The sequence below is a fragment of the Argopecten irradians genome, chromosome 1 (genome assembly GCF_041381155.1).
Source record: "Argopecten irradians isolate NY chromosome 1, Ai_NY, whole genome shotgun sequence".
Classification (NCBI taxonomy): Eukaryota; Metazoa; Mollusca; class Bivalvia; order Pectinida; family Pectinidae; genus Argopecten; species Argopecten irradians.
In genome coordinates, this window is record NC_091134.1 from 43,725,809 (window position 1) to 43,752,961 (window position 27,153).

Here is a 27,153-nt window from a genome sequence, read left to right on the forward strand (position 1 = left end):
TGGTTTCCTGTAATAATATTGTTTAATTAATCGGCGCCTGAGATCAATAAAAATTGACAAATCAAAATAAAGTGAAACTCATCTTCTATATCCCTTAAATTACATTTGTCACGCATTCTGTTTCTTCTTATCACTATTTCTATATTTTATTTATGAGCAGATATCCTTAACTTGGTTAACATTTGTTTGTATTTATTTTCGATCGGTTTGCACAAATAAAATTTATACAATGGCTATCTATAAGGTGTTGGTATTGTAATCCTTTAGGGGACGTGGTTACGTTTGATAATATGTTTTGTTTTGAAGTATCAATAAGTCTCTGTTCTAATATTTTAAACGCAACATGAAAAGATAATGAAGATTCAAACATGTAATTAAGTCCTAGGACTGCTAACTCGTTTTTTACATTTCTTATCCACACATCATCTTGGCCCACACATTCATCATAGCATGTTTTCAATATCAAATTATCCGTTTGCTTTAATTTCAGCCAATATCTAAACACTTTTAATTTTCTACATACGATTAGAGGTAACCGTCCTAACTCACAGTATATTAGATAATTACAGGTAGATCTCCTTACCTTTAATATTTGTTTACAAAACTTAAAATGAACACTTTCTACACCAGGGGCTTTGTGGAACCCCCATATTTCAGATGCATAACTTAGTAATAAGAAATAAGAAGTATACGCGCGCAAAAATATAATATTCTTTTGTTCATCCTCAACCACAAGCAGTATAAGTCCTCAATGATAATCAAGCACAGTGAAAAGTAGTCTCGTCACTCAAAAATTCAAAATGCCATCTTCTCCAAATCGTCATAAATACATGTTCCATTCAATTCGTTGTGCAACAACCTTTCAAATATATTATGTGAAAAGTTTTCATTATCTGTATATGAAATATTGAACTTTCGGTCGCCACGTACGTAAAAGAAAAAAAAAGAAGAGAACCACGACAGCGGAAAACACACGGTGTCTTCAAATATTATCAATTTGATCAACAAACACATTTTATTTCACTATAAGATCAACAAAACAGTACAACTTACTAATATCAGTGTCTTTAGTATACACAAACTACATATTGCTTTAAGAATTGCCAATATGAATGTGAATTAAATCTTTGACATTCCAATGCAGTAAATAGTACATTTGACCTTCCCTCATTTGCCAGAATTTTGACATTGCATTGCAGTTAAAATACAGTTCATAATACCATTGTAATAGAATGATTGAAATAAACTTTAGCTCAAGATTTCTGTTAAAGTAAAAACGTTTTTTTTTATACTTCATCGCAGTAAATGACAGTCCATTACAGGAAAAGCTTTAGTGCTTAATGGATTTTGCAATTTACTGTTCTTTTTCTTTTGGAAATAGTCCGTGTGTAAAGGCGCCGATACCGTCGAAGAAGAGGAGCAGGCCAAACACTAGAGTAAGTATTGTTACTCCGACGTAGCCAGCCGCCTGGGCAGACGGACGGTCGTCCGAGGCTGACGTCAGAGACCGCAGGTGAGCACTGGTATTCTTCGCATCCACCGTCATCTCCTTAGCCAGTTTCTCCATTTTTGCTTTTAAGACTGGATCGTTCTCCAAAGCGTTGTCGAGGTTCGAACAGGAACAATCACAGGACTTCATCTGTCCGAGGACACAATCGTCTGCAAATGATATAGACGAATACTGTATAGTTGTTCAATTTCACGGGTGTAAAATTATGTTCATGTTATGTTGGGGACTTATTTGTGGTTTTTTTTTTCGAGAATTATCTTTGTATCGTTTGGAAGCGTCGTTCACACGACAGGCTATAATATGTAAAACCACGATTTTGATATTTTTCGCGAGGCTTTAAATTTCGCGAATTTCGATGGATATACGAAGTTAGCGAAATTCAAATCCTCGCAAATATTAGAACTTTTCAGTATTTTTATACGAGTATACGCCATTATTTACAGATATATCAGTTATACAGACGGACACTAAAATTGTTAGGTTTTTAGAAAACAAGACAACGAACTAATTACAATCCAGATTGTGTAGAAAAGATATAGAAAAACCAGGCATAAATAATATATCAATGCTGGTCTTTATAATTGAATGTATGCTAAAAACAACATTCAAAACAAAAGCTAGTTTTTATGCTTGCTTATTTGATTAAATAAGATTAATTGATAATGAATGAAAACATATTAATATTTTCTTTTGTGGTAATATTAAAATTACGACTTTAGGAATTCTACAGGTGGTGTTCGAAATCATCCGCTCCTGATTATTTGGAAACTCGCAGTATGTTAGATTACACAAAATCATTCCCCGATATGTGTTATTGTAATATTTGCTTGATACAAGATAGTGAACTAAAATAAAATACTGTTTTTTGGTTAAAGATGCTCCACCGCCGACAGAGCATAAACATTACAAAAATTGGTGTTTAATGGTATATATATGTGTTTGCTTAAAGGGACAATTCAGTCTAAGAGAACATTAAAATTTGTATATATATCAGATAAAACAAGTTCTAATGGAAATTACATAAGTCAGTTTTACTGTGATATGCCTGAAACGCCTATGGTGGTGACACGTGTGTGAAATATTCAAACTTGCTCGCTGTCCGCCATTACACACTGTGGTCGAACTTCTTGTATGCCGAACCCTGTCCCTTGCTCGTAAAGTAATGCAACTTTTGGCTAGAACTGCTCAAATCGCTCTGACAGTAGTGTGTTTACCTTATTAGGTGAATTGTCTTGCCTAAAAATCATTTTATCACCTTCTCAGTGCTTATGTAGTTCATTTGCTTAACGTGCGTGACTTTGGCTCGGGTATGGGTACAGAGTTAATATTGTACCTGCTTAATCGTATTGATCAACGATTTGATATTTCAACGATATTAATTAAAATACTTAACAATGTTGTGGAATTTGTCAATGTTTTACGTTATATGTTTCATAAGAAATGTAGAACAATACATTTATGCTATAGTTTGCTTATTGGTTATGTAAAAGAATTTGCCTGAGGGAATTGTCTCTTTAACACAAAAAATAATATACAATAATTTATGTTGCTTTCGGTGCATGCGCAATCAGTACTTCATTCCATGTAGGATATAGTACCACAGATTTTTTTCCGGATGTAGTTAATTATTTTTAATATTTTTATCTTGAAGTAGAATTAGAAGCTCAAACTTTTCAATGGTAGTAATGGTGTTAATTAAGAAACTTTTTGTAACTGAAGAAAAATCGTCCGCTCCTATTTTTGATAGAGAAAAAATACCACTTGTCAGCGGTAGAACATCTTAATTGAATGTAATAATTAATGTTGTTGTAGTGAGTATTCAATTATCATGTAGACATTTTCAATTGTATTATTAAATATTTGTTCAGTCTTCGAAATCTATTTCCAATGATATTATATTTTTTTTATCATTTTTAATTATCAAATGACAGGACTCGTGTATCATGTTTAAATTAATTTAAATGGTATGGTTTTGTAAAGCATTTAACAGTGACAAGTTTTGAGAAATTTGAGACTATGTTTACAACACGAAGTACTAGACTAAGTAGGTATATACAAATATAATGATAAAATGACAAAATAGTGGAAATTATTTATAGTGGTACAAATATACTATTTTTGATATGTTTTCTTTTTTGGATATTCAATTTGTTTATTCCATTGATTTTTTTTCTTTTTAAAATTACGAAAGAAATTCACGTGTATTTTTGCTTCACAGTTTACACAATGTAGTATTACAGATACAGACATTAAAAACAATCCGACAAATACATGTATGTGTAACACAGTATAGAATGATGTGTTAATCAAATTTTTCAGATAATCAAAATAAGCAAAATGAATTTTCGAATGTACAGTAAGCATGTGCAATGTAATTTCGAGCCAATGTAATCAGTATCTAATAAGTAAATATTCCGATTATCGTTTTTTGAAATATTTGTTTTCCTGATTTAAGTTGCTTTTATTAACTTTTATAGATTGTTTAAATAATGCAAACATACAAGTTACATATTATTTTACTTACATCCTATAACAACCGCCAGAGCGAGGAAAACAACCAATATCCGTGCCATGTTGTTTTCTGTTAGATTCGAGGAGACGTGTGGTGCCTGGTTAAAATGTCTGCTTAATATTCTATACCAGTGCCAATTATCTTCGAGGAAAGTTCTGCTTTTACCTGTCTCAAACCCTCCGAGGTTATCAAAACCACCAGATCATTGATTCTGTGCTTTATTTCTTTCAAGGAAGTGGGACTAGGGCCTACTTTGTTGACTGAGCTTGTATGGACACAACAAGCTTTGTTAATCATTGAACTAGGTACGCAACTCTGTTTATCAATTACAATGTCTCGAATACCGCTCATCGATATTTATGTGTACATTGCAGTAGTCATTCATCGCGAGAACGCTTATATTGATGAAAGTTCTATCAAAAGCGCTATGATAAATAGCAGATGAATTATTTGAAAATATTTCTTAGAATTTTAATTATAGACTCTGTATCATTTCCTTCCCGTGCATTCAAATGAAACCAATTATTTTCCACTGCAGTTTCTAATCTTTTCAATAGTGTTCTATGTTTTGACACGAAACATTATACGACCATGAAAATAAAAGAAATCATTATTATAATGCTCTAAAATGTGTTGCGTAAAGTATTGTAACGATAGCATAGTTAGTCAATACATGTACAAAACTGTATAATTATTAAAAATAAATTTTCTTTCATAAAAGGTTTAATAATTCTCAGAAACTTTTAATACACAGTAATAAATATATGTTTTAGTTTAATTATTTAAAATGGATGTTAAGTACATTTATTATATGTTTTGCATTTTCACAGCTAAATTTATCTTTGAACATGACGTTTTTAATAGTTTTCAAATTAATATAAAATTAGCTCTATCAACACCGGGTTGACCTCGCAGATCGTGTTTGTTTTCCCATAGGCCTGCTGTAAACCAACCTTTATTCGCGTGTAATCAACTTTCGCCAATTTGGCGAACGACTGAAATTGAAAAAAAAAATCCCTCATAGTAATAAGACCGGATAGTCATTCTGACGGAAACATAGCTGTAACCAAGGACATTTATGTCAGATGTAAAGCGTTGTAGTTGTAGGGTTTTAGGCTATACGTACCTGGTATATCACTGGTATATAACAGCTATCAAAACTGAATTAAGAACAACAACTAGCTACCCACTAAACGTGTCTCTGACAGACGTAACCTATCCTTATGATTTCAACCAATCAAATCTTCGATCTTAATTTGGTGTCCTGAGATTTCACAGTGAATTGTGTTCTGCTCTGCGGTCATGTTAGACAATTACGTCACAACGTTGACCACTACTCCGTCGATTAGTGTCAGATAGCGCCGGTCACGCTGTCCTCATCTGGACAAAAGCTGGACAGCTGTACTGTCCAGACATCAGCTCTCGAGGGATGAGAAAGGCGTAACATTTGCCAGCATTAAGATGATGTGTCTAGTTGATTCTAAATTTACGTCCATTCATTTGAAAAATAGAATTATCTCGCCTTTCAAATTCTGATCTATTTTGAACGTGCCAAGGAATTCCTATGAGACATCGCATTAGAGAACCGATGCATAGCTATTTGATATTAAAAGATTCACGCGTTTCCTTTCTTTGTGCCAAAGTTAATGACAGTTTCTTATTTTGTATAAAAGAGAATTGTGTCTATGGGATGATATTTTTACATAGTGTAAAATTTAGAATTGAAATGTTCTTAACTGTATTACAAAAATAACAATTGGTATGATACACTGGTAGTGGTCAGGTCCCGTTTATCTAATTTATTCCAATTTTCTAACTAATTATGATGAAAAAGATATATGTGATATATCACACAGCAGTATGTGTACATCTTTCATGAATACAACCAATTAACTAACTGGTTACGATAATGTTCTTGCTTCGTAAATGTACTGGTTACGATAACCTTTTCGCTTCATACTCGTCATGATTTACATTTTCAGTAACGCGAAGGTGTATAAGAGTTTTTTTACGCATTAAAAAATATACGTAATAAACATACCATAACAGGTATAATCTTATTGATTATTATTCATGTAAATATACCTTACTTATATATAGCACTATATCTTGTTTAGCCTACAAAATGTTTTAAAAAAGATTGCCGCATTAAATGAGAAAGAGGCATAAATTTACGTTCTATGCGTACATAAAAATATCTGAACTAAACGATAATCGATAAAGATTCTCCAAATTCACGGTAGCCGAGAGGTTAAGATGTTCTGACAGATTTGCAACAGAAAGTCCGCCTGTTTTGTTCGGTTGATTAATTTGATCGATGGTTGCCAGTTCAAGCTGTAATTGCGATATGAACAAGACGTTTACAAACTGTTATGTAGGTTTAATTAATAGCTATTACTTGTAGGTATCTTACTTGTTTTTATCTCATAAAAAATCTTACAATGGCTGCCCATACAACCTCTCTAAATCTACCATTTTTTTTCTCATAGAGTAGATAGGGTGTTGTACTGCATTTGTAGACATTGATTAAGGAAATAACATGCATAGAAAGTCGATATTGCTATTGTTATTAAATCATGAGTTGTATATTATTACAAGTCAAAACATTATTTGCATTTCATACATTTAGGTAATATTATGGTAGTTTAACGTGAATGAAAGCATTTTTTATATTTTGGTTTGAACATATGTTATTGCACATATGATGCAGTGAGTGAAACTCATTTAACAATCACCCCAGTCGTATAAAATTGAAGGTCTAAAAAGAATATAGCCTCGTGAATTGATGGGATCACACTTAGTGTAAGAATATTTGTTTGCGTAAATATTCATTAGGTCATATGATGTAAAACGTCTAAGCTGAAGGACTAACAGCAGCTTGAAGTCATTACTATTAATGTTGTTCTCAAAAGATGTCTAATCCTTTATTGAATACAAAAATCACTCACCAAATGCTTATGTATAGAATAAAATTGAACCTTTAAAGTTATATGTATTGTGTTTTGTTTATACTATCGAATCAAGAAGAGCTTTTGATATGTTATTCACCACCAAAAAATACCAACATTTTAAGAATGACAATGCTTCAAATGCAGAGGTTTAAATTTTACAATTACAAACAAGAGCTGAAAATGATTTTAGCAGTACTGCCAATAAATCATTATAATTACATTTAAAGTGCAGTCTAATGAGTGCATACGGTCATACCATGATGCTTAGGTGTGGTCTACAAATTTCATTAACATTTTTGCATTATTATTGGTAATTTTAAAGTTATATCTGCAGTTTTGTTCTGCATATAAATATACATAAGAAATATACATAAGGCATAAAACAATAATTTTACAATAAATGTATTCTGTGTTGTAACTAACGTTTTAAGGCATTCTGCATGTTTTTCTGTCCATTTGAATGATTATGGTTTTCAATACATATGTAGATTACTGTAGAAAACGTTGCATGCCAAAGTTTTCGGCCAGTTATGGCACAAATAACATCAAAGGATACAGTGATGAACTATTTCAATATAAGTCCTTGGTTTAAGATGATAATATCAGCCTTTTGATGGTGACACAATTTGGAAGCTACAAATTCACGAATTATATGAGAGTTTTAATAGTGAAATGCTATTCCGTAATTTCATGTTTATCCACCTTTCACTCAAAATAAGTTTAATTCGTTTAATTATTTCACGTGTCAACATTAAAAAGTAAGTCTGATGTGTTTGACTACCTGTAACATGTGAGAATTTAGTATCTTACTTAAACGTTATTTATTCCTTATCACTGAAACGGGCAAACTGAAATACTGTCTTGCGCATACCAGGTATGTAGAGAAAATCATAATATATGGAACAAGTTTCGAGGGTTGCTCATTTTGTTAGAAAGTTATTTCAATGAAAATTTTATGGTATTGATGTAAGCACTTTAAAGGCTTCATTTTACACTGATTCAAACTAAAAATATATCTAGGTAATCAAAATGTCTTGTGCTGGTTTGAATATCAGGTTTTCCAGACCAAAGGCAATGTTTACTATTGCTCATTCATTCTACATTCTCTGGTGTGTTTTCTCCAAACAATACATACGTATAAAGAAGCAATATCCCAAAACAAGTTGTGTTGCAGATTTGTCAAGTCAAGGTAATTTTTGTAATTGTTGTATCTTAGTAGCCTGTGGTGTCAGGTAGGGGAGAAACAATGCATAGTAGGTATGGTGTGTATACTTTGTTGTGAAAAATAGTTTGTTTAAAACCCAATGCTTGATCCATTCCTCTCGATTTGGTGTCATAACCGGGTTAGGAGGTCGAGTATCTTTGGAGAGCGGTTACTCCTCAGAACACGATTATGCTGTCCATATATTTCAGGTGTCTTCATTAGCATACAAATGTCATTATTTTTACATTTACTCTTGTAAAGATTTGGTAACATTTTTGTTATGTTCTGTTTTGTGTTTTTGCATATCACAGAGTAATATAAGTTACAACGGGTATGTATTAATATTACAAAATGGCTTTAGTTTCGCAACAACATGATGACGTCACGTTGAGTACTTATCCGGAAGACCGATAAGTCTGTGATATGCAAAGACTGAAATTGTCTTTATATCATCAATTTTAGAAGGTATTTCAAACTGTAAATGTCACTTTCCAATGCGACAATTTAACAAGATAAAGCAATAAGAACATTTGGTGTTCATAACGTAATACATGGTTGACAGCCAAAACGACCATATAACCAATTCAGACCTGTGGTCGATGTTAGATAAGCAGTCCCGTGATAGTCTGATGTGACTGTAGCAGAACGTTTGGTAGTCAAAATAAAGATAATAATTCTACAAGTAAACTCATTTCGAATTTGAAATTTATTTTTCAAAGTCATCTAAAACAGCAAAACCATAATGCAGATATTCTGACATGAAGCAAAAAAGAAAATGTACAATATGATAAATATAAATTAATTTTACACAAAAAATACAACAAATACAAAAATAAAATTAGAGACAGCACCATATACGTTAAACTTAATTTACTTTTTAAGTTATTTAAAGCAATAAATAATCAATTTGTACAATTCGTTAGACTTGCCAATGAATTAATGATCAAAGCACGTGAACTTATGCAAAGATGTTTCTTTGTTTAAATGTGAGCACGTAACTATCATTACATAAAATGAAGAAATGGACGTTCACATTAAGTTAACAAACATTTCGAACACACTCGGGTTTCAGATAGACATAAAGTTTTATATAACGAAATAGATAATATCTTTGAATAGCTGCTCTGCAAATAACAAATTGCAAAGTTTTGTAGGAAAGGGGTAGGTAAGGAGAACAGAAACAAGAAAACAAATCTACGAGAAACAACTACTTACATTGTTTAACTTAAGAATTCAGTTTTTCAAACTAACGAGTGCAAAGAAGACCATTGTGTTGGATTGTTCAAATTCACATATTTTGAATGGCTCCACATTATAAGACGTTAGGTTTTTATCAACGAGTAACAGGACCAAAATTTACTGAAAAGGATTTAGCTCCCTAATTAACAAAGTATCTCTGAATATTACAGGTCACGACAGGACTTGAGTACCGATTGCCTGCTAATGCTTATAAAAGAATTAGCTCAAATAGCTGGATTATTTTATAGAAGTAGCTACAATTAATATCTGTAAGATTCTGTATGAACTCTCTTTGCTTTTGCAAAGATTTATCCAATAAACCTAATACTATGTCACATGTACTATAAAACACTATCCACACACGTCCATGAAATACGGCACAAATTGTTGACTAGCCTTAGCACGTTACAAGTCATGATGTATTTGTCTAAGGCGACATACTCTTCCACATCACGTTCTTTAACACACTCTCTCGCTCTCTCTCGTTCTAGCACGTGCTACTGTTCTATAACATCTTCCTCTGTCTCTGATTCAGACATCACTTCCGCTTCCTCTTCCTCTAGAAGGTACAAGAGTTCTTGAGCAAGAGCAGAAATTGCCGGACTTCCGTTTTGTAAAGCATGTAGATTTAGGGTTTCACCATCACCAATGTCTATACTCCTGTTGTCCGTATTTCCATTAGAAACAAATTGTGTAATATCAGCTGTCTGTAATGATGTCAAATGGGTTTGTTCAAAACTGTTATCACTTTCTGAAATACCAGAATCGTCCAAAGAATGTTCGTGTTGTGGTGGCGATATCACCATGTCATCTAACTGATGACGTAAAAGTTGTCCAAAGTCATGAGACTTTTGATAGTCCTGAAGGTGATTTCGCAATCCAACCACGAAAGGATCGTCGATAGACATGTGTTCTACCTCGACCAGGTAACTGATAGCCTGAGCGGCGCAGTCTCTGTATCCTGCCAATACCATACTCGCCTCGTTGTATGGCAACCCAATCATGGCTGGATGTGGGATACCCATCATCGACATGGGGTCATGACCTCCGTGTGACGTCATCGTCTCTGCTGGCATAACCTCAACTGTGAATATATAAAAAGATTGCAAACATAAACAGTATGATAATAATACTATTTGGTATATCAAAGGGTAATTATATGCTAATACACTGGGTTATCTTCTGTTCCATATAGCATGCACAAAGGGAACTAAATATTCGGCATAAAGACGTTTTCAACGGAAAATACAAAAAAATCATTTTTGTTTTTTATCGAAATTAAGTAATTGTTGAGACTTGTTTGCTGAGCTGTTCATTTTCAAGTGTTTTTACCATCTAGATCCGTTAGCGGTTGTATCCGGGTTAAAAACCAAGTACAAGCGGAAGTCATCTAAATCATTCGTCTAATACCCGCTGTTTTTGATAAATAAGAAGTGTATCGCAGAAATGATGTGCGCCTTTACATCTCAAAGAATCAGCGCCAGTGGAGCTTTGCTGATGAAACATAGGTTATTAGAGTATTAGACGGTTTTATAATAAATAACACAGTCCCTTTCAAGTGTAGATAGGGCCAGCAGGTCCAGAAAGGCTGGATGCCCGATAGATTGAGTCATACAGCCTCTGAAGCTATTCGTGTACCGTGATCACATCCGCGATTTGAACCCTTACATTACACTAAAACAAAATATGTTTACGGCATGGTACATGTATATTTATTGTTGTTGTTTATTGTTGTTTTCTTTCTCTGTTCTACTTTACACAACAATTATACTTGGTATCTGTTTAACGCATCGTGGTTTGAAAATAGTACTGAGTACTGAGTTAAACAGTAACAATTTAGAATATGTTTTTCTTCTGAATATTGAACAGTAATGTATGCATCACTGTAGTGCTTTAAAGGGACAATTCAGTCTAAGAGAACATTAAAATTTGTATATATATCAGATAAAACAAATTCTAATGGAAATTACATAAGTCAGTTTTACTGTGATATGCATTAAACGCCTATGGTGGTGACACGTGTGTGAAATATTCAAACTTGCTCGCTGTCCGCCATTACACACTGTGGTCGAACTTCTTGTATGTCGAACCCTGTCCCTTGCTCGTAAAGTAATGCAACTTTTGGCTAGAACTGCTCAAATCGCTCTGACAGTAGTGTGTTTACCTTATTAGGTGAATTGTCTTGCCTAAAAATCATTTTATCACCTTCTCAGTGCTTATATAGTTCATTTGCTTAACGTGCGTGACTTTGGCTCGGGTATGGGTACAGAGTTAATATTGTACCTGCTTAATCGTATTGATAAACGATTTGATATTTCAACGATATTAATTAAAATACTTAACAATGTTGTGGAATTTGTCAATGTTTTACGTTATATGTTTCATAAGAAATGTAGAACAATACATTTATGCTATAGTTTGCTTATTGGTTATGTAAAAGAATTTGCCTGAGTGAATTGTCTCTTTAACACACTATTGTATATCCAATTATATATATCGTTATTGCATACAATATATCCCGCCAAACACCTGTACATCATCTATATCGATGATTACCAGGTCGGACTCTATCTACCTGCTGTTACGCAAACGGACATTTATAAACATCAAAGTATATTGGCATAGTTACGCCTGATATCGCATTGTCGTTGTTTTTAGTGTCGTGCGGGAGTTTTAGTGAAGTCAGTCTACGTAGGTACAAAGGTACCGACAAAGGTGTCCTTGGTGTGTTCAGTGAGTTTGCCAATGGGAGCAGATGTTCTACTGTTACTCGTCAGTACAATGTAGATATCACAATAGGCTAGTTTGGTATATACAAAGAATGTGGCCAAATTGTCAAACACAGAAAACATCGTCTCTTGTCGGAGTAAAATGTCGCCCACGAAAAACTATTCCTTTTGTCGCGTGTTGAAGAGTCCAGGTATTCCATTACGCTGTTGTACAATAGAGACGACTCAAAGGGGTGGCTGATGAATTGGTATATCGGATAGAATAGCGCAGTGGTCAGTCATGGATAACGACAGAGGTCAAAGACACTGACCGGATATGGGTCATTATAATGGCGTCACCGATTTTATGTGTGAATTGTTTGTCAACTCTTGACCAACATTATATGGGGAAGGGGGCAGTGTGGGAGGGGGTCAACCCGAGGGCGGTGATACGTCATACGTCTATAATTATATATATAAGTAACAAATTTAAGATCCTCGAGGTTATGACTATCATAATTATTATGTATTGCACATGTTACCCCAGTGTTTTAGCCTGCAGTAATACAAATATGTATAAAATGCCATGCAAGGGGTCTCTTTCAAAGGAAAGCATAATTTACACAATGTATTAAACAAATTCAACACTAAAACGATAACCATCAAAACAACCTTTCGACAATCGATGCACGCAATAAATATATAAAAATATATCTACAGAATCGGGTATGACAGTGCATCGAGATGGTTATTATGAAAAGGATAAAAACGACATCCAATATACAATCAGCACTGCTCTAGTGTATCGATTGTATATCGATCAGATACGTGCACCGTTTCCAACGAACACCAATGTAACAACACCATACCAGAGACCACAGAATTATGTCTAATCCTGCATAAGATTATGATAAGCATTTGATATTTTATGTGGAATATTCAGCATACGTTATCAATCTACCAAGGCATTGTCTGGAATCCCTATACCTCAGAACATTATCAACACTACAGTATTGTACACACTCACAGCTTCATACTTTTTCTCACAACATTCCAGCATCCTTAGCTCTAGTCCCAGAACAGCACCAAAGGGAACGCTAATTATCCCGATCATTCTCCATTACCAGAGAGCTCTATAGCCTATTTAGAAAGCATTCTTTATCATGTTGCACAACACACAAAACACATACAAAAAAAACTTACCTTCAAATTAATCGTCGATTTCACAAAACAAATATAGACAACACGAGATTCCAAGGTTCCCTATTTCAAGCACAAGCTCAATATTTATCCATTGAGGTTAGCACAAACAAGCACATATTTCCGACAAAATTAGCTCTGTAACCCACATACGTGTGTGCACGAGGAAGGCCGGGGGGACGGGAGGGTGAGCGCTGCAATGAATGGACCCACAGCTGACGCTACCGGCGTTCACATCTGGTTCTCATAAACCTAACTACTCTTCGGTACGGCCTTCTGATGGCAGCCGTGATCCGGCAGCCAGCTTCCGTGTATCGACCAAATACCAAGTACATGTCAATGGTAGAAAAAGCTAGGTGATTGATTTTTTTTACGTTTTCTGTTAAGAATGCAACAGCCATATTGATAACTAACAGAGCGACCTTCGGCCGTGCTGTCTATCGTCGATACCGTCAGGGCCTGAACGACGTCACCCACCATATAACGGCATGCGTATTGTTTCAGGGGAATTGTGATATTTAGCTCAACAGCCCTGAGACACAATCGGATCCTTTTTTATCGATATCTTCCATTTGATCACGCCGGTAACAGCTGATAGATAGAGCCGTTTTTAATGGAAGTTCAGTAAATACAAGTCCTCCGTATTATTTCACTACTTCGTTTTGTATTCACGACCAACCTTTTGGTACAGGAAATCCATTTCTACAGAAAGTGACATTCAAAAGTACCAATAATGTCAGAATAATAATCGATAAAATAGGCTTGATAAGTTGTGCCATGACGTCTTATCCTAAAATCACGTGTACATGCATGTTAATGTTGCGCTGTAACGTTATCTGTGGTGTATATACACTGCCCTCCAAAAGTTCTGTTACAACTCTCTTGATTCTATATAAAATTATTTTTGACAAAATTATTGGGGATAGAATTTTTTTGTGGTGTATATTGTTCAAGCCCATAAGAGGTCAAGTTGTAAAGTTTGTTGAACACAATATTTCGGATTTTATTTAAGATGCAGAATTCAATACTACACTATTATTGTTTATTTAATATAACTTGACATCCAGAACCTTGTATAATACACATCGAAATACCAAAACATTATTATTATTAGTAAGATAATCAAACTTTTGGATTTTAATTGTTCCGTATTTACAAACATGCTCCAATCTACAGCTAATATTTTACACATGGAATCTCACCTAACATTTCTAATATATTGAAAACAAGGCATATTTGTCATGTTATCATTCATATGATACTATTGACATTCAATCTGAATATGAACTCTGCATTACTGAGACGTACGCGTATCTAACTTTCATTCTTACCACACAGCAAGATGTGGTTTTGATGTCACTAGTGACGTTTTGCATCAACATCGTTCCCGTTTGTCGATGTCTTATTAGAAATTAACACAAGCTATCTTTGATTCGCGGAAGATTCAACATTATGTTAAGTACTTGTTCCAATATCATTTGATGACATATAATCTATAATAGTATAATTAAACAGTGTAATCAACACTCATATCAGTATTAACTTACAATTTAATTAATCATTCGTTTCATTCGTATTCACTGATTCAGCATATAATATGTGTATATCGAAGAACACACCATAACTAGTACTATCTATTAATATTTATTAGACTTTAACTCGTATATATATATATATATATGTGCAAGTTACTTTTGATGAATCCTTGATATACATGTAATTTAGTTTATAAATATAAGTTTTAAAATGCCAAAATTGCATCAACATTAACATTTACTATCAATACAACCACATTTTTCTAATTCTACATTGTAAAAAATACGAACCTGGAGAATATTTCATCTTAATGTTCCTTCAGAGTTTTTTTTCAGTACGTCCCTGTGTAAATCCGTGAGCCCTAGTAGACTGCTAGACTGTAAACACTACCACATGTATTTTTCCCGTACTACTATACAATGGGTCACAGCTGTTCTGCCTTCACGTCTCAAACAGCGAGTGTACACATCTGTCTACCAACGCATACAAAACCCGGCGGCTCACAACAAAGGAGGGGCCTGCTGCACAGCTGACGGTGTGTGAGAGAAGTCACACGTGTGTACTGGAATGCCTAGTCCCTTTCCCCGTGATAATAGCCCCTAATTTGCCCAACCGTCTCCCAGGAAGCCCGGCCACGGGCGTTAGTTTCCTAACATCTAATCGATATCGCTCAAATTAAAATCGAAAGCATGATCAATATTCGACACCTTGCTTAAGACCAGTCGTCGCTGGCGTCTTAATGAGAGGCATTGTACAACTCGTGCAAGTGACACTTCTCGATATGGAAACAGGGGATAAGAATAGTAAAATGGTCATCGCTGGCGACTTAATTTGTTAACTTTTTCTAAATCATTAATAGGAAAATATGTTCTTTGTTAAAAGATTATTGTTCACCAAAGAAGAGTTTCCTAATTAGGAATGTCTAGGCATAATATTGCGTTTGTGCCTTTACTCGATGAACTATTTTTGTACATCAATGAAAAACGCGACTCTATAGCTATCCTCAGTATACCAAAATGTGTTAGATATATAAAAGTTGATGCATACGACAGGAATAAGATCAAAGCTTGCTTATTTATAGATACAGTTCAAGTATGCAGCATTATAACTGAAGGCATCAGTAATACAAGGATTTATAAGTTTCCTCTACGTCCTTGAGTAATATAATGACATGACAAGAATCAGCATTTTCATTACTTCTATAAGCATACACAATTTGCACTTATTCGCCTCTATTATATCCAGGTTATAAATTTACAAATGAACAGCCCACACAATCTGATATAGATGAAAGTTCTTTCAATACGAAACACATATATCTAACTTGTGCTTTTTTAATCTTGACTGAGATAACAAGAGACTATTGGAGCTACAGTAGGATTACTGTGGATCAAACGAGCTGCTCTATTGTGTGTAGTCCTTTTTAGGTGCAATACGATTTACTGCAAGAACGAGACTCGTCACCTGAAAGTTTAGCCCCATCAGCACTTTACCTACCGTGACGCACCTGTTCCTCGGATGCGACGCTATTAAAAGTTCATATACATGAATAGGTTTTTTTCTTTCATTTTTTTATTCGTTTTTTTTTCTTTCAAAGTCTGATTTGGATTCTTCAGAAGTTGTAAAAAATCTAGCGAAATACCAGCACATCCTACGGCTGACGATGCTAATGTTTACAATGTCTTATTAAAATTTTCCTGCCATATTCTTGTACCTGCAGAACAATTCATTCTATGCGGGTTGTATTATGTTTTGATCTTGATTCAGTTCTGAACAAAATGATAAGGATATTCTATATGGAAACAATAAAGGTTCAGGTAACCCATATAAAGGAAGTCGTGTCTATAAATAAGACTTGACATCTTTAAGAAAGTGAGTGAATGAAGTACTAAATTGTTATAAAAAGTATATGTACCTAGACGGACACCTGTACTTGACAGACGAATACTCGGTACTATTCACCGTCATATCGTACATAAAGGAATAGAAAATAAATAATGTAGAAATAAATTAACTCGTGTAAGGCAGTTATCATGTCAGTTTAATGTCTCAATCAGAATTTTTATTATATAAATGATAACTAGACGTCTCTCTGTCGGAGTCGTAAGGGATTCGTGGTCTGTACATTTTAGAGAGTAATGTACTCAATTCAATCACAACAACATGAATGAAGTGTTTCATTTCAGCCCGTCGTTGATGGGAAAGTTTGAAAGAGTAAATAATAAACATCACGATCCATACGATATCAGCTAATTATGATCGAGTGATGGAGGGATTAGGAAAACAAGTGGAGTCTAGAGATAAATAACTACCAAATGTACTGACAGTCACCAGTTTTTATGACCATACAAGAAATGCCTAATTTGAATTAGCGATGATAGATACTGCATTTGCTCTTAATAATAGATATCACATTTCAAAAAATAAAAACAGTTCTTACATTGATACACATTTTTACATTCATTAACTGCACAGCTTGGTAATAGTTTTATTAATGAAAAAATATTCGGTTTATGTTTACGACTTTAATTAACACTTTCCTTAAGTCCAAACAAAGACATGTCCCATGCAGAATCAACAAGAACTTCTGAATTACCTAATTGTATGTGATAAATCGCAAATAACCTAACATATTCAAGATAGTGACTTTCAGTGATCAACAATCAAATACAACAGAATTATCACGATGGCCAGTGTGCACGTGCTCCGAAAAGAAAATTAAATTGACACATTTGACCATCCATGGCATTCCCACACCTTCCTGAACATCGTTTGCTGTTGTTGACAGATCTGGCACCAAGAGGTGTCAGATACCTGTTAGGCTAAGAAAAGGCAGGTGGCATATGGGCAGGGCATCGCCCGACAGGTGAGTCCAGGAAGGTGTAGTGGTCAATCGTCAATTGTATGGCCAGGTAGGTGTAATGGTCAGTCTTTGGTCAGGTAGATTAGTGTCACAACTGTCACTAAGGATAAGTACAGGAACGACCGTCGTTATGACGTAACACGATAAAGCAAGGATACAATACAATGGCTGGTAGAGAGATTTTACTTCCTTATCACTAATTGATCCCGATTAGCTGATCGTTCTTCAATTACCGTACAAGTATGTATAGGAATGTCATCTGCCAGTTAAATGTATTTTAAGTAGTCGTACATTCATTCGTATAGAGATCACATCGCATTAACCTATTATTGGGTATTACCATTAAGATGCCCCTGACTCATGACTATGGTAGAGCGGGAATGTAGAAAACCCAAAAATATCTCCACGGAGAGTATCCATTTAAGATTTTATTATTTGCTACAAGTCACCAGAAAAAATAAACCCCAATCAACAGTACACTTAAATACCAACAATGGCAAAATTATTTTGGAAAAGAGACAAAGATTACTGGCATTAACGCATAGGAAACTTCATTTTGTCTAATATAAACCGTTCCTTTAAATGAAAAAAAATCATGCGCAACAAACGGACATTTTACCTTATGTGTTCCAGCTACAAACATAATTTTTTCTTAGAATCGCAGTCGTGATCAATTAGATGTTTCGGGTCTAATAACCAGTCATGCGATACATGTTAGATAAGATATAAGTAAAATTATGTTATAATTACCTGATGTGTCCTGATAGTAGTTGTCTGACAGCAGTTCACTTTGTACCACAGCAGAGGTAACGTCCACAGCATAGTGACTCTCAAACGACGAGCACTGCAAAGATAAACATATTATTGGTTACTAAACTAATACAATTTCAGAAAAAGTTATAGTACTACATTTTAGGACAAAAAAAAAGATAAATAATCAATTACAAATTTTCCATTAATAGAAATGTGTATCATAGAAAACAAAAATAGTTGTCCGTTGCTTTTAGGTCCATTATGTGGTGGCACGAAAATGTGTGTCAAATAGACAGTCATAAGTTATGTGTCTAATCAAACAAAGTCTTGAAAATATTATATATCATACTAAATATTATAGTTTATAATAGTGTAGGCAGCAGAGCATTTACTGTTCGTAAGTAACCTTAGGCAGTTATATGCTCTCTAATGATCAGCTGAAAGTTGGCTACATGCAATTGTAATTAAATACAGTGCATCGAAATGCTCATTTTTTTAAATCATAAAATCTGAGTTTGGTAAACTTAAGAAAATCCTGTTTAATTTATGTACTTTTAGATTTTGTATCAACTTCGAACCTTCAGTGGTTGATAATAACCAGCAAATGCCTTTCCCTTTTTTAAAACGATAGATGGAATAAAAATAAGCGATTCATGAAAAATAAAAACTTATAACAAAATGCAATAAAAACACCGTGAATTTTGGTTAACAAAACAAAACCTGAAAAATACACTTATAAATATTTTTATCAAGCGTATCTGCAGCGAACGACAAGAAGGAATGCAACGAGTAAACTTGGCGAACTTTCAATATATGATTCTAATTCGTTTTATAAAGATATTCACCTATATATCACGAAAAAACTACGAAAGGATATTGTCGTCTAAGAACAGCTATTGATGCAGCTTGCTTGATAACGCTTCCTTTTTAATGACACAATTTTGACAGGATACAACTCTCTATACCGTGCATACCTGATGGGCCAAAGACCCAAAGTTTCAATAAAGCTTGAAACTAGCAACAATTTGGCTACAAGTGGTATGGATATACATTATAGTGTTACGATCACACGTGCTGTACTGGAATTAATTATGATACCGGACATGTAAGAGAAGATCCCGGAAGTGATCTGTTGATATTAGGGTGATGCCTGCCATGATGGGCCAAAGATGCTGTCAGTTATACGTAAACGTATTCTGACACACGACACCGATATCTGCATACCATTAGGTTAAGCCAGGCATTTGATTTGATACATACGTTCTTGTAAGTTAGCAATTTAAGAATATTTTTCTTTTTAACTACACCAGAATGAAGACGAAAATAATAAATTGGTACACGTACATTATCTAACATAATTATTGTATCTTATTTTATTTAGGAACACTTGAAATGGGTAAATCGACATTGTTGTGCAACTTTGGTTTCTTGCTTTACCATGAATGAATGTGTTTGAAGTGAGATTGACTTTGCCTTTGATGTTGGAGACCATAGTCAATTATTTTGTTGATTATATTTTACAATGGGAAAATCGAACAGCCAGTATATCAGTAATGATACAAAGTATATAACATGAAGTTTTCGTTGTGAGGAAGCATACGAGTTTGTTCGTGATTGCTACAGAACATAAACTGATTACTCCATTGTGTTTACGTTTCTGCCTATGTAAAATAGGTATAATGTTATATAGCATCGAGTTCCCACGTGAATCATTAATGAGAGGAAATAATTAAGTTGAGTTCAATTGAATTTTTAATAGGGAAAACTATTTCACAGTTGAGAAAACAATCAATGAAGTACATTGTGTACATCGACTCGGTTTAATGTCAATGTTTTCGTAAAATTTATTTGCTAATGTTTAAACGAAAATAGGTGCTATCAAATTTAGATGTTTCATTTTGAGGTTGCCTGTACAACAAAAAATCTAAACGTTGCGCCTGAAAATACCTTGTCATAGTTAAAAGCATGGAGTGAACAGGTTTCCAGGCTCGCAAATTGTGAAAAAAAGATCGCGATATTTAGTATATCAAAAATGATATAATTAAACCACCGCCTTTACGCCGAATTCAACAAGATTTTAGCAAAATATACAAGTGATAAAAATACTTAATATTATTTTATCTGAGTTACGTTATAATTAAACACAAAAATGTCAGAAAGCTGACCATTTTCAATGACAAAAGGAAAATACATAAATAGATGGCAACTGTATCATTACATAATATGCACTGTAGGTTAACTTACGTAGCAGTTATGTTCTGTGTCTCTAACAGCTCACACAATGATAAAATCATACATATCACAAATATGTGTTGCAGCATCATCTGGTATCTTTTGAATAACCATGACTTTTAATTTCCGACGTATTCCAAAATATTAGTAAAGATTTACTGTTAGTTTAATAAGTTAGAATACTGATAAAACACGGATATACATTCGTATTTCGTTCCATTCTTTAGATGTTAATAAGAACAAAGAAAGTAACATATTTCAAGAAAAAAGCCTACAACAAAATGTATCGCAGTATTTAGTTATAAACGTAATAAATTAAAAAGAGCCTCATCTGAATTTGAAAATAGTTAACGTATGACCAAGATACAGTTGTACATTATAAGATCCAAAATACAGAAATAAAATAAAAACCATCGGTGTCAACGTTAGTCTTATGAACAAAATTAAATTTACTAACGCCATTGATGGCATCATGTTGAACAAATCAAAGTAAACAATCGTAAATTCCATTACGGAAAAATGTTGTTTAATTTTCTTTATAAATCCGGATGTAGTAAGTAGTTATTCTTTTAAATGTCACATTGCATAAATCAACATTTTTCTTCGGGTAAAAATTGCCATGGTTAAGATATCCCTTAAAATAAAGCGGATATTTATGTAAACAAGCATTAAGTGTTTACCATGGCCTGAAAAGATGTTTCTAAACAATTGTTTGAAGAAGTTGTATGGGCCTTAGTGTCATATCAGTTACATTGAATTGTTATCTTTATTTATCTAAACGATAATCTTAATCCTCGGATTAAACATGGCTCTGGTAACTTGACGATGAATCTCTCTCGTTGAACTACCTGATGCTTTCTTACACAGCTGTACCTGTGTATTATAAATATTTCAATATTTATATTTTGCTTTAGAATAACTGAGGTGTAAAAGCCCTGGCCGAGCGTCGACCCCGAGGGTAGAGGTCACAGAGCGACAGATGCTCTGTCCGTACCCTCGGTTCACTGGGTAGAGACCGCGGGTAGCCGAGTTTGTTGACTTTAGATAGTAAAGGAATCTACTACGTGTGTTAAAGCGACATAAGACCCAGTGTTGTGTGAACGACACGCGTTAGGCGTCCTCCCGTCACCCGACCTGACACACTCCTAGCTTACAAATACCGAGCCAGGACTGAGCAGCTTGGCAGCTATTTAAACATGGCAATGTTGATCATTTTTGTGGTTGCTCCCATTTTTTGTTCTATCAATTTTAAATGCAATAAAATGTTAAAGGTACTCATTGAGTAAACCAATTTGACTTTAGCGACATTACGCGCGGATGTTTTATTTCTGCACAGAGTTAAAGTTAACAAGTTCTGATTGGACAGCGTCACGACAAGATGACACTATGCCTCTTGACACGTTCACAGTCTGACAAGGTACATACAATACTGAAATAGCTGCACTACACATATTCATGTATCCAATGCAATGATTTCCAATGGTATATTCAGTCTGTAAAGGCCACAACAGAAATTTGTCTCTTAATAATTGTGAAGGTTGTTTGAAAAAAGTTTGTAAAGTAATTTTATTGATACTTCCACAGTAAACTGTAAAAGTTCTATAATGTCCATACATTTACATCTATATTCGTTTCTTCATTCTACGTAGACGGTGCTCCTTTTCCGACAGCCTTCTTGTCCACACAAATGCAGCCGTTAATTGGCAGTCATTATATTTCAATTAATCTATCTTTTGTCGATCATTCTTTCATGCCATTCAACTATTATCTTGTTTACATGGCAGTGTTGTCAGACAAGTTACGTTACGCCAGGTAAATGATAATTCTGATTTATCGGAAGGTCGCTCAGCCAACAAATGACATAAGTGCACGGGGCTTTTGTTGTAGTGTATACGTGTGCACACACCATCCAATCAGATCACTTGACCTTACAGATGTAGGAGTGAAGCACCTGCTGTAAGGGACAGCTCCCCCTCTCGGACCGCCCGTATTTCTTACCTGGACTTGCTATTAACATGTTACCTTATATGTATGGAACAGGGAAACATGACCCGGTAGTCATGGACGAGCCACATCAATTATAGTATGAACTGTTGTATCACATATGCGTTTGCAATTCTAAAATTTCATTTAGAAATGTGATACAGGATTGAAATCTATCATGTCCTTTCACAAGCCAAACCGCCTTAGGTTTTGTTGCTACAGCTAACATATAATTCATTTGTATTTCTACATTTGTACGTATTTTTAGTATTATACGCATAAACTGTTTCAAAGTTGTTTTTTTACAATTCTTACTATAAATTAAACAAAACACATGTTGTATGGACGAAATTCTGCTGACTCTTGCCACGTAGATGATAGTAAGAAATATGTGCAGGTCTAGTAGTAAAATAGTGTGTGAGATTTGTGTGTGTGTACTTAGCATATGAAAACCTCACTAGCACCTGTATGCAAAATATCAGGTGAGTCGCTCCAATAGGTGGGCTTATCTTACGACCAACACCCTCCGTACGTTTGGCGCCATATGTCATCAACACTAGTATCCTGGTTAAATATATTATATTTTCCTAGACAATAACAATGTCGTCTTAAACTGTTCTTAAATATATTTAATTATGAGACAATATCAAAATGATGATTAAGCAATATATCTTTATAAAATACACCTACATTTTTATTTAAAATCCCATCTTAAATTTAAGCAAGAATTTTGAAAAGATTGAATTATCATTTAAAATATTACTCAATATTAAATTATAACGATTATTCCGAACAAATGCCATATACATTTCCAAATGTTGGCTATTATGAGTTTAGGTAACCCTTGTTGAAATGATTGTGCGAAGTAATATTCACTTGTCTTTGAAAAGGAAGATTAAGCTTCAGTATGGTGTCTTAGACACGTTAATATATAATATTATATATGTTAACATTCATCAGAGATTCTGTGAAGAATTACTGTTTTTAACAATGCACTGTATGTATGCCAAAATACAAATGAAAAACAATAAGGTTGTTTCGTTCTTGTACTCTTGTATTATCAATGTTAGATATCGACAGTATGTTAGGGGTGACTTTACACTTAAAGTCTTTTTGGGATAATTACAACATCGCATACCTATCTAGTTTTCGTTTTATTAATGTTAAATGTTTTATGTTTGATAGTATGTAAAGTGTATTTTATACAGTGTATATTATTTCCTATGTTGTAGAAAAAACATTACGGAATCCAATAATTTGTATTATTGATTTGCTAAACTTAGATATGATTTTTCTCTTAAAAATATGCTCGCTTATAAAGTTGTATAATGCGTAACAAATACTGTATTAAAGATTGAAATTAAAAACTGCGTTGTATTCTTTAAGTAAGTTGTAATATATTTTTCAGTTTTTACATTTGTTTCAATTATGTAATTGTGCAACATCTATGCTACATTTTGTTTGCATATGTCTGACACTTGTGAAAGTCACCCTGCTAAAATAATGTGGTTACCGACAGCTTTGTTTTGTGTTTTATCATTTTACCAATAGCTTATATATGTTATCTAGGATGCTTGGTAAAAAGTTATCACTTTACTACACTCACCTCCAAGGCTGTAGCGTTCAAAGACATTGTCTCGATTCGCAGATCCCGTTAGATTACTGTTCCAATATAAACTAGTAAATAATCAGGAATAAACACGGTGAAGCTAACGACACAACAGTTCCAACTAGACTCCAGGCATAACAGACCTAACCTTCAGTTCAGGGTCTGTGATGCTTCCACATCAAAGGCCAAAAGACAATAGGAGCTCTTCTCATAGGCTGCAGATGTAACCTAGGGCTCCAACTAGAAGCAGCGTCCCCAAAAATAATGCTGGTGCTTTATTAATTACTTGCCTTTCGCGGTCAGTTTTGATATAGTGAATACCGCTATTCTTTCGGCCCCTTTATCGTGAACCCCCAGCACCTGCCCTGTGTTTAACATCAAAGGGTTTCAAGAGTCGGACGCGCGTGCAGATGGCATGCGTAACGTCCAATGAAAACATGTCCCTAGCGCGTGGGGCTAGGTGTTTTTCCCTCGGAGGGGGCGGGGTTTGTCGTCACGGACGACTTATCATAGCGTGTCCTCTTTCATAAGTATGTGATGCAACGCTTCAGGAATATTTTCCCGCGAGTTGTCAGTTGTGCATAAGGTTTTTTTTTTGAGAGCTGCCTTAATAATTTACCGCGTAAGGGAAAATTACGCGATTTTGGCATACTATTTTATCATTCAGTATTACGAGTGTTTGAATTAAGAAAATATTATTTCTTTAATATTGTATCTAGATAATCTGTATTTTCATTGTGTATGGTTCACTGCTTCGGGACCATTAATATTCGACGACTTTGCAAAGAATTCTCATGTACCACAAGAAGAAGACACCGTGGCCATCCATGATTCTACCATATATCTAATAAGACTTGGACATTTCGTGTGAATAGCTATGTGTGTTGGGATAGACGACGTAAGCTATATCATTTAAAAAAGAATGCAAATGATATTGAACAACACCTGGAATGTCTTCGTGTGCACTTTATGGCCCTGTGTGGCATAAGGTCAGTGGAAAAGATATTACATTCTAGATTGTAATATGATACCGTCTTATAGGTTCAATTGAGCCATTGATGAAACACTCGCACATGTATCCATATACAGGCGTTAAGCTTTAAGCTGATTTACAACTTTATAAATCCACCTAGACCTTCTAATCGAGGCATGATGAACATATCGATATAGCATTCGTATACTCACCATTATTGACGTGAACCAAGAAGAATCGACACACACTGACTAAAGGTGTGTATTCCGAGATACCGCCATACTAGTAGTCATCAAACACGTATCTTTACATCGCTGGTCTTAGCACATGGCATCCGACATTTGAACATCTTGTCGATTAGATCCACCGGGAAATGTTATCGGGGAATGATGTCGAAATTCAAATCCAAAATCAAAATGGAGAATCCTATGATGCATAGTACATTCCTATGGGTATTATTTTATCAAGTAAATGCAGTGTTGATGCCACATATCTGTGTGCATCTCACCTTTCTGCATACCGCCACAATTCAAAAAACCTTCCCAGCTAGTCATGTCAGCAGGGTCGAATACAGGTAAATTGGGGCCCCCGAAAGGTTGAAATAGAAACAAGAAATTTTAAATTCTAAATTTCAACAATCGATTCCGTTAAATCAGTCATTGTAAGTCCCCGAAAAAAGTCTAAGCGACAATACAAGATATCAAGTGAGGCATGAATTGGCGACTTGTAATCTAAACAACCCTTTATTTACCCCGTTAAGGGCATACTCAAATCATTCAAATTTAAACTCCCTAATATCTATTAAAGAGCCTGTGTTCCCTTAGAATTCTCCTTCACGCTTGGCAACCGGCGCTATTTTACTATATGTGTACGATGAAGTGGTAGTGTGCCAGACTCGAGGCGGCCTACGTCAGGAGCGTGACCGGCACGCGGCAGGTCTACCGTGACCAGCAAGTCAACCGTGACCGTTGAGTCCACGTTCCGCCCACTCTACAATACACCTTAAGATATGCTATTTCCGATGTTTAGTTTTTTGAAGTGATTAAGTTTCCCCACACGTGATCGTTTTAATGGGGTTTTTGATTGCTCCGTCACCATTTGGATGACTGGGCAAATATTTCTACATGACGGATACTTATTATGTAATATATACCATGTCCCTGTATGATGTAAATCACACCTCCTCCACACAAATATCAACTTACAGGATGAGGATATAACAATGTTATAGCATAATTCCTCGATATTAACGGAAAGAAAGAGCATAACCTCTGTTACGTGCCAATTTGTAACAAGTCAAAAAATGGAAATTATTTTTGTCTGTAGTGAATGGAAATGTAATAACACCGCTGAATTAGCAATTATCAGCCTTAGGATTTACAGAAACCCCCCTTTTTAACATAAACTTATGTTGTAACAAGGTTGATCGTTTTCGACCTATTGGTCGCGTCACAATTTGTAACGCCTCCAAAACTGAAGATGAATTTTTCTGTTAATATTAAATTGAAATGTAATAAAATCATTGAATTTGCAATGATCAGCCTCAGGATTTACAAAACACCCCTTTTATAACATAAACTAATGTAACTTTGTTAAAAATTGACATGTAACATTACCTTTGATGCAGGAAAATTTGACCAAGCTAGTACATGTATTACATTGAGGAAGTTTTCGAAGACTCTTTTTAAAGTGTAAACTGCTAATCACTATTGAGAAAATACATACAAATAAGTTTTGTTGGTGTTGTAATTACCAGAGAAAAAGCAGATACGTATAACCAGCCCACATACATAAAATTAGCCCTCTTATATGATCATATGCATTCAAATGTTGCTAACAGTTTATGACATTATATGTTATCAGTTGACATATTAAATAAT

At 34.5% G+C, this 27,153-nt stretch overlaps 2 protein-coding genes across 5 annotated transcripts; both read right to left on the reverse strand.

Annotated features, from left to right (window-relative positions):
• Window positions 1-966: 966 nt before the first annotated feature.
• On the reverse strand, window positions 967-4,231 carry LOC138329261 (uncharacterized). Its single transcript, XM_069276124.1, has 2 exons — window positions 4,035-4,231; window positions 967-1,659 (listed from the first exon to the last, which is right to left on the reverse strand). Exons 1-2 carry the CDS (start codon window positions 4,081-4,083, stop codon window positions 1,355-1,357), a joined length of 354 nt encoding a protein of 117 aa, XP_069132225.1. The 5' UTR covers window positions 4,084-4,231; the 3' UTR covers window positions 967-1,354.
• Window positions 4,232-8,913: 4,682 nt separating this feature from the next.
• LOC138329247 (uncharacterized) lies at window positions 8,914-25,807 on the reverse strand. 4 transcript variants are annotated; one of them, XM_069276092.1, is made up of 3 exons: window positions 25,486-25,807; window positions 18,474-18,567; window positions 8,914-10,500 (listed from the first exon to the last, which is right to left on the reverse strand). In XM_069276092.1, exons 1-3 carry the CDS (start codon window positions 25,486-25,488, stop codon window positions 9,914-9,916), a joined length of 684 nt encoding a protein of 227 aa, XP_069132193.1. In that variant the 5' UTR covers window positions 25,489-25,807; the 3' UTR covers window positions 8,914-9,913. The 4 variants fall into 4 exon arrangements, with proteins under 4 accessions (XP_069132193.1, XP_069132184.1, XP_069132202.1 ...); XM_069276083.1 differs by lacking the exon at window positions 25,486-25,807 and adding an exon at window positions 24,298-24,432; XM_069276101.1 differs by lacking the exons at window positions 18,474-18,567; window positions 25,486-25,807 and adding an exon at window positions 15,151-15,390.
• Window positions 25,808-27,153: the final 1,346 nt, after the last annotated feature.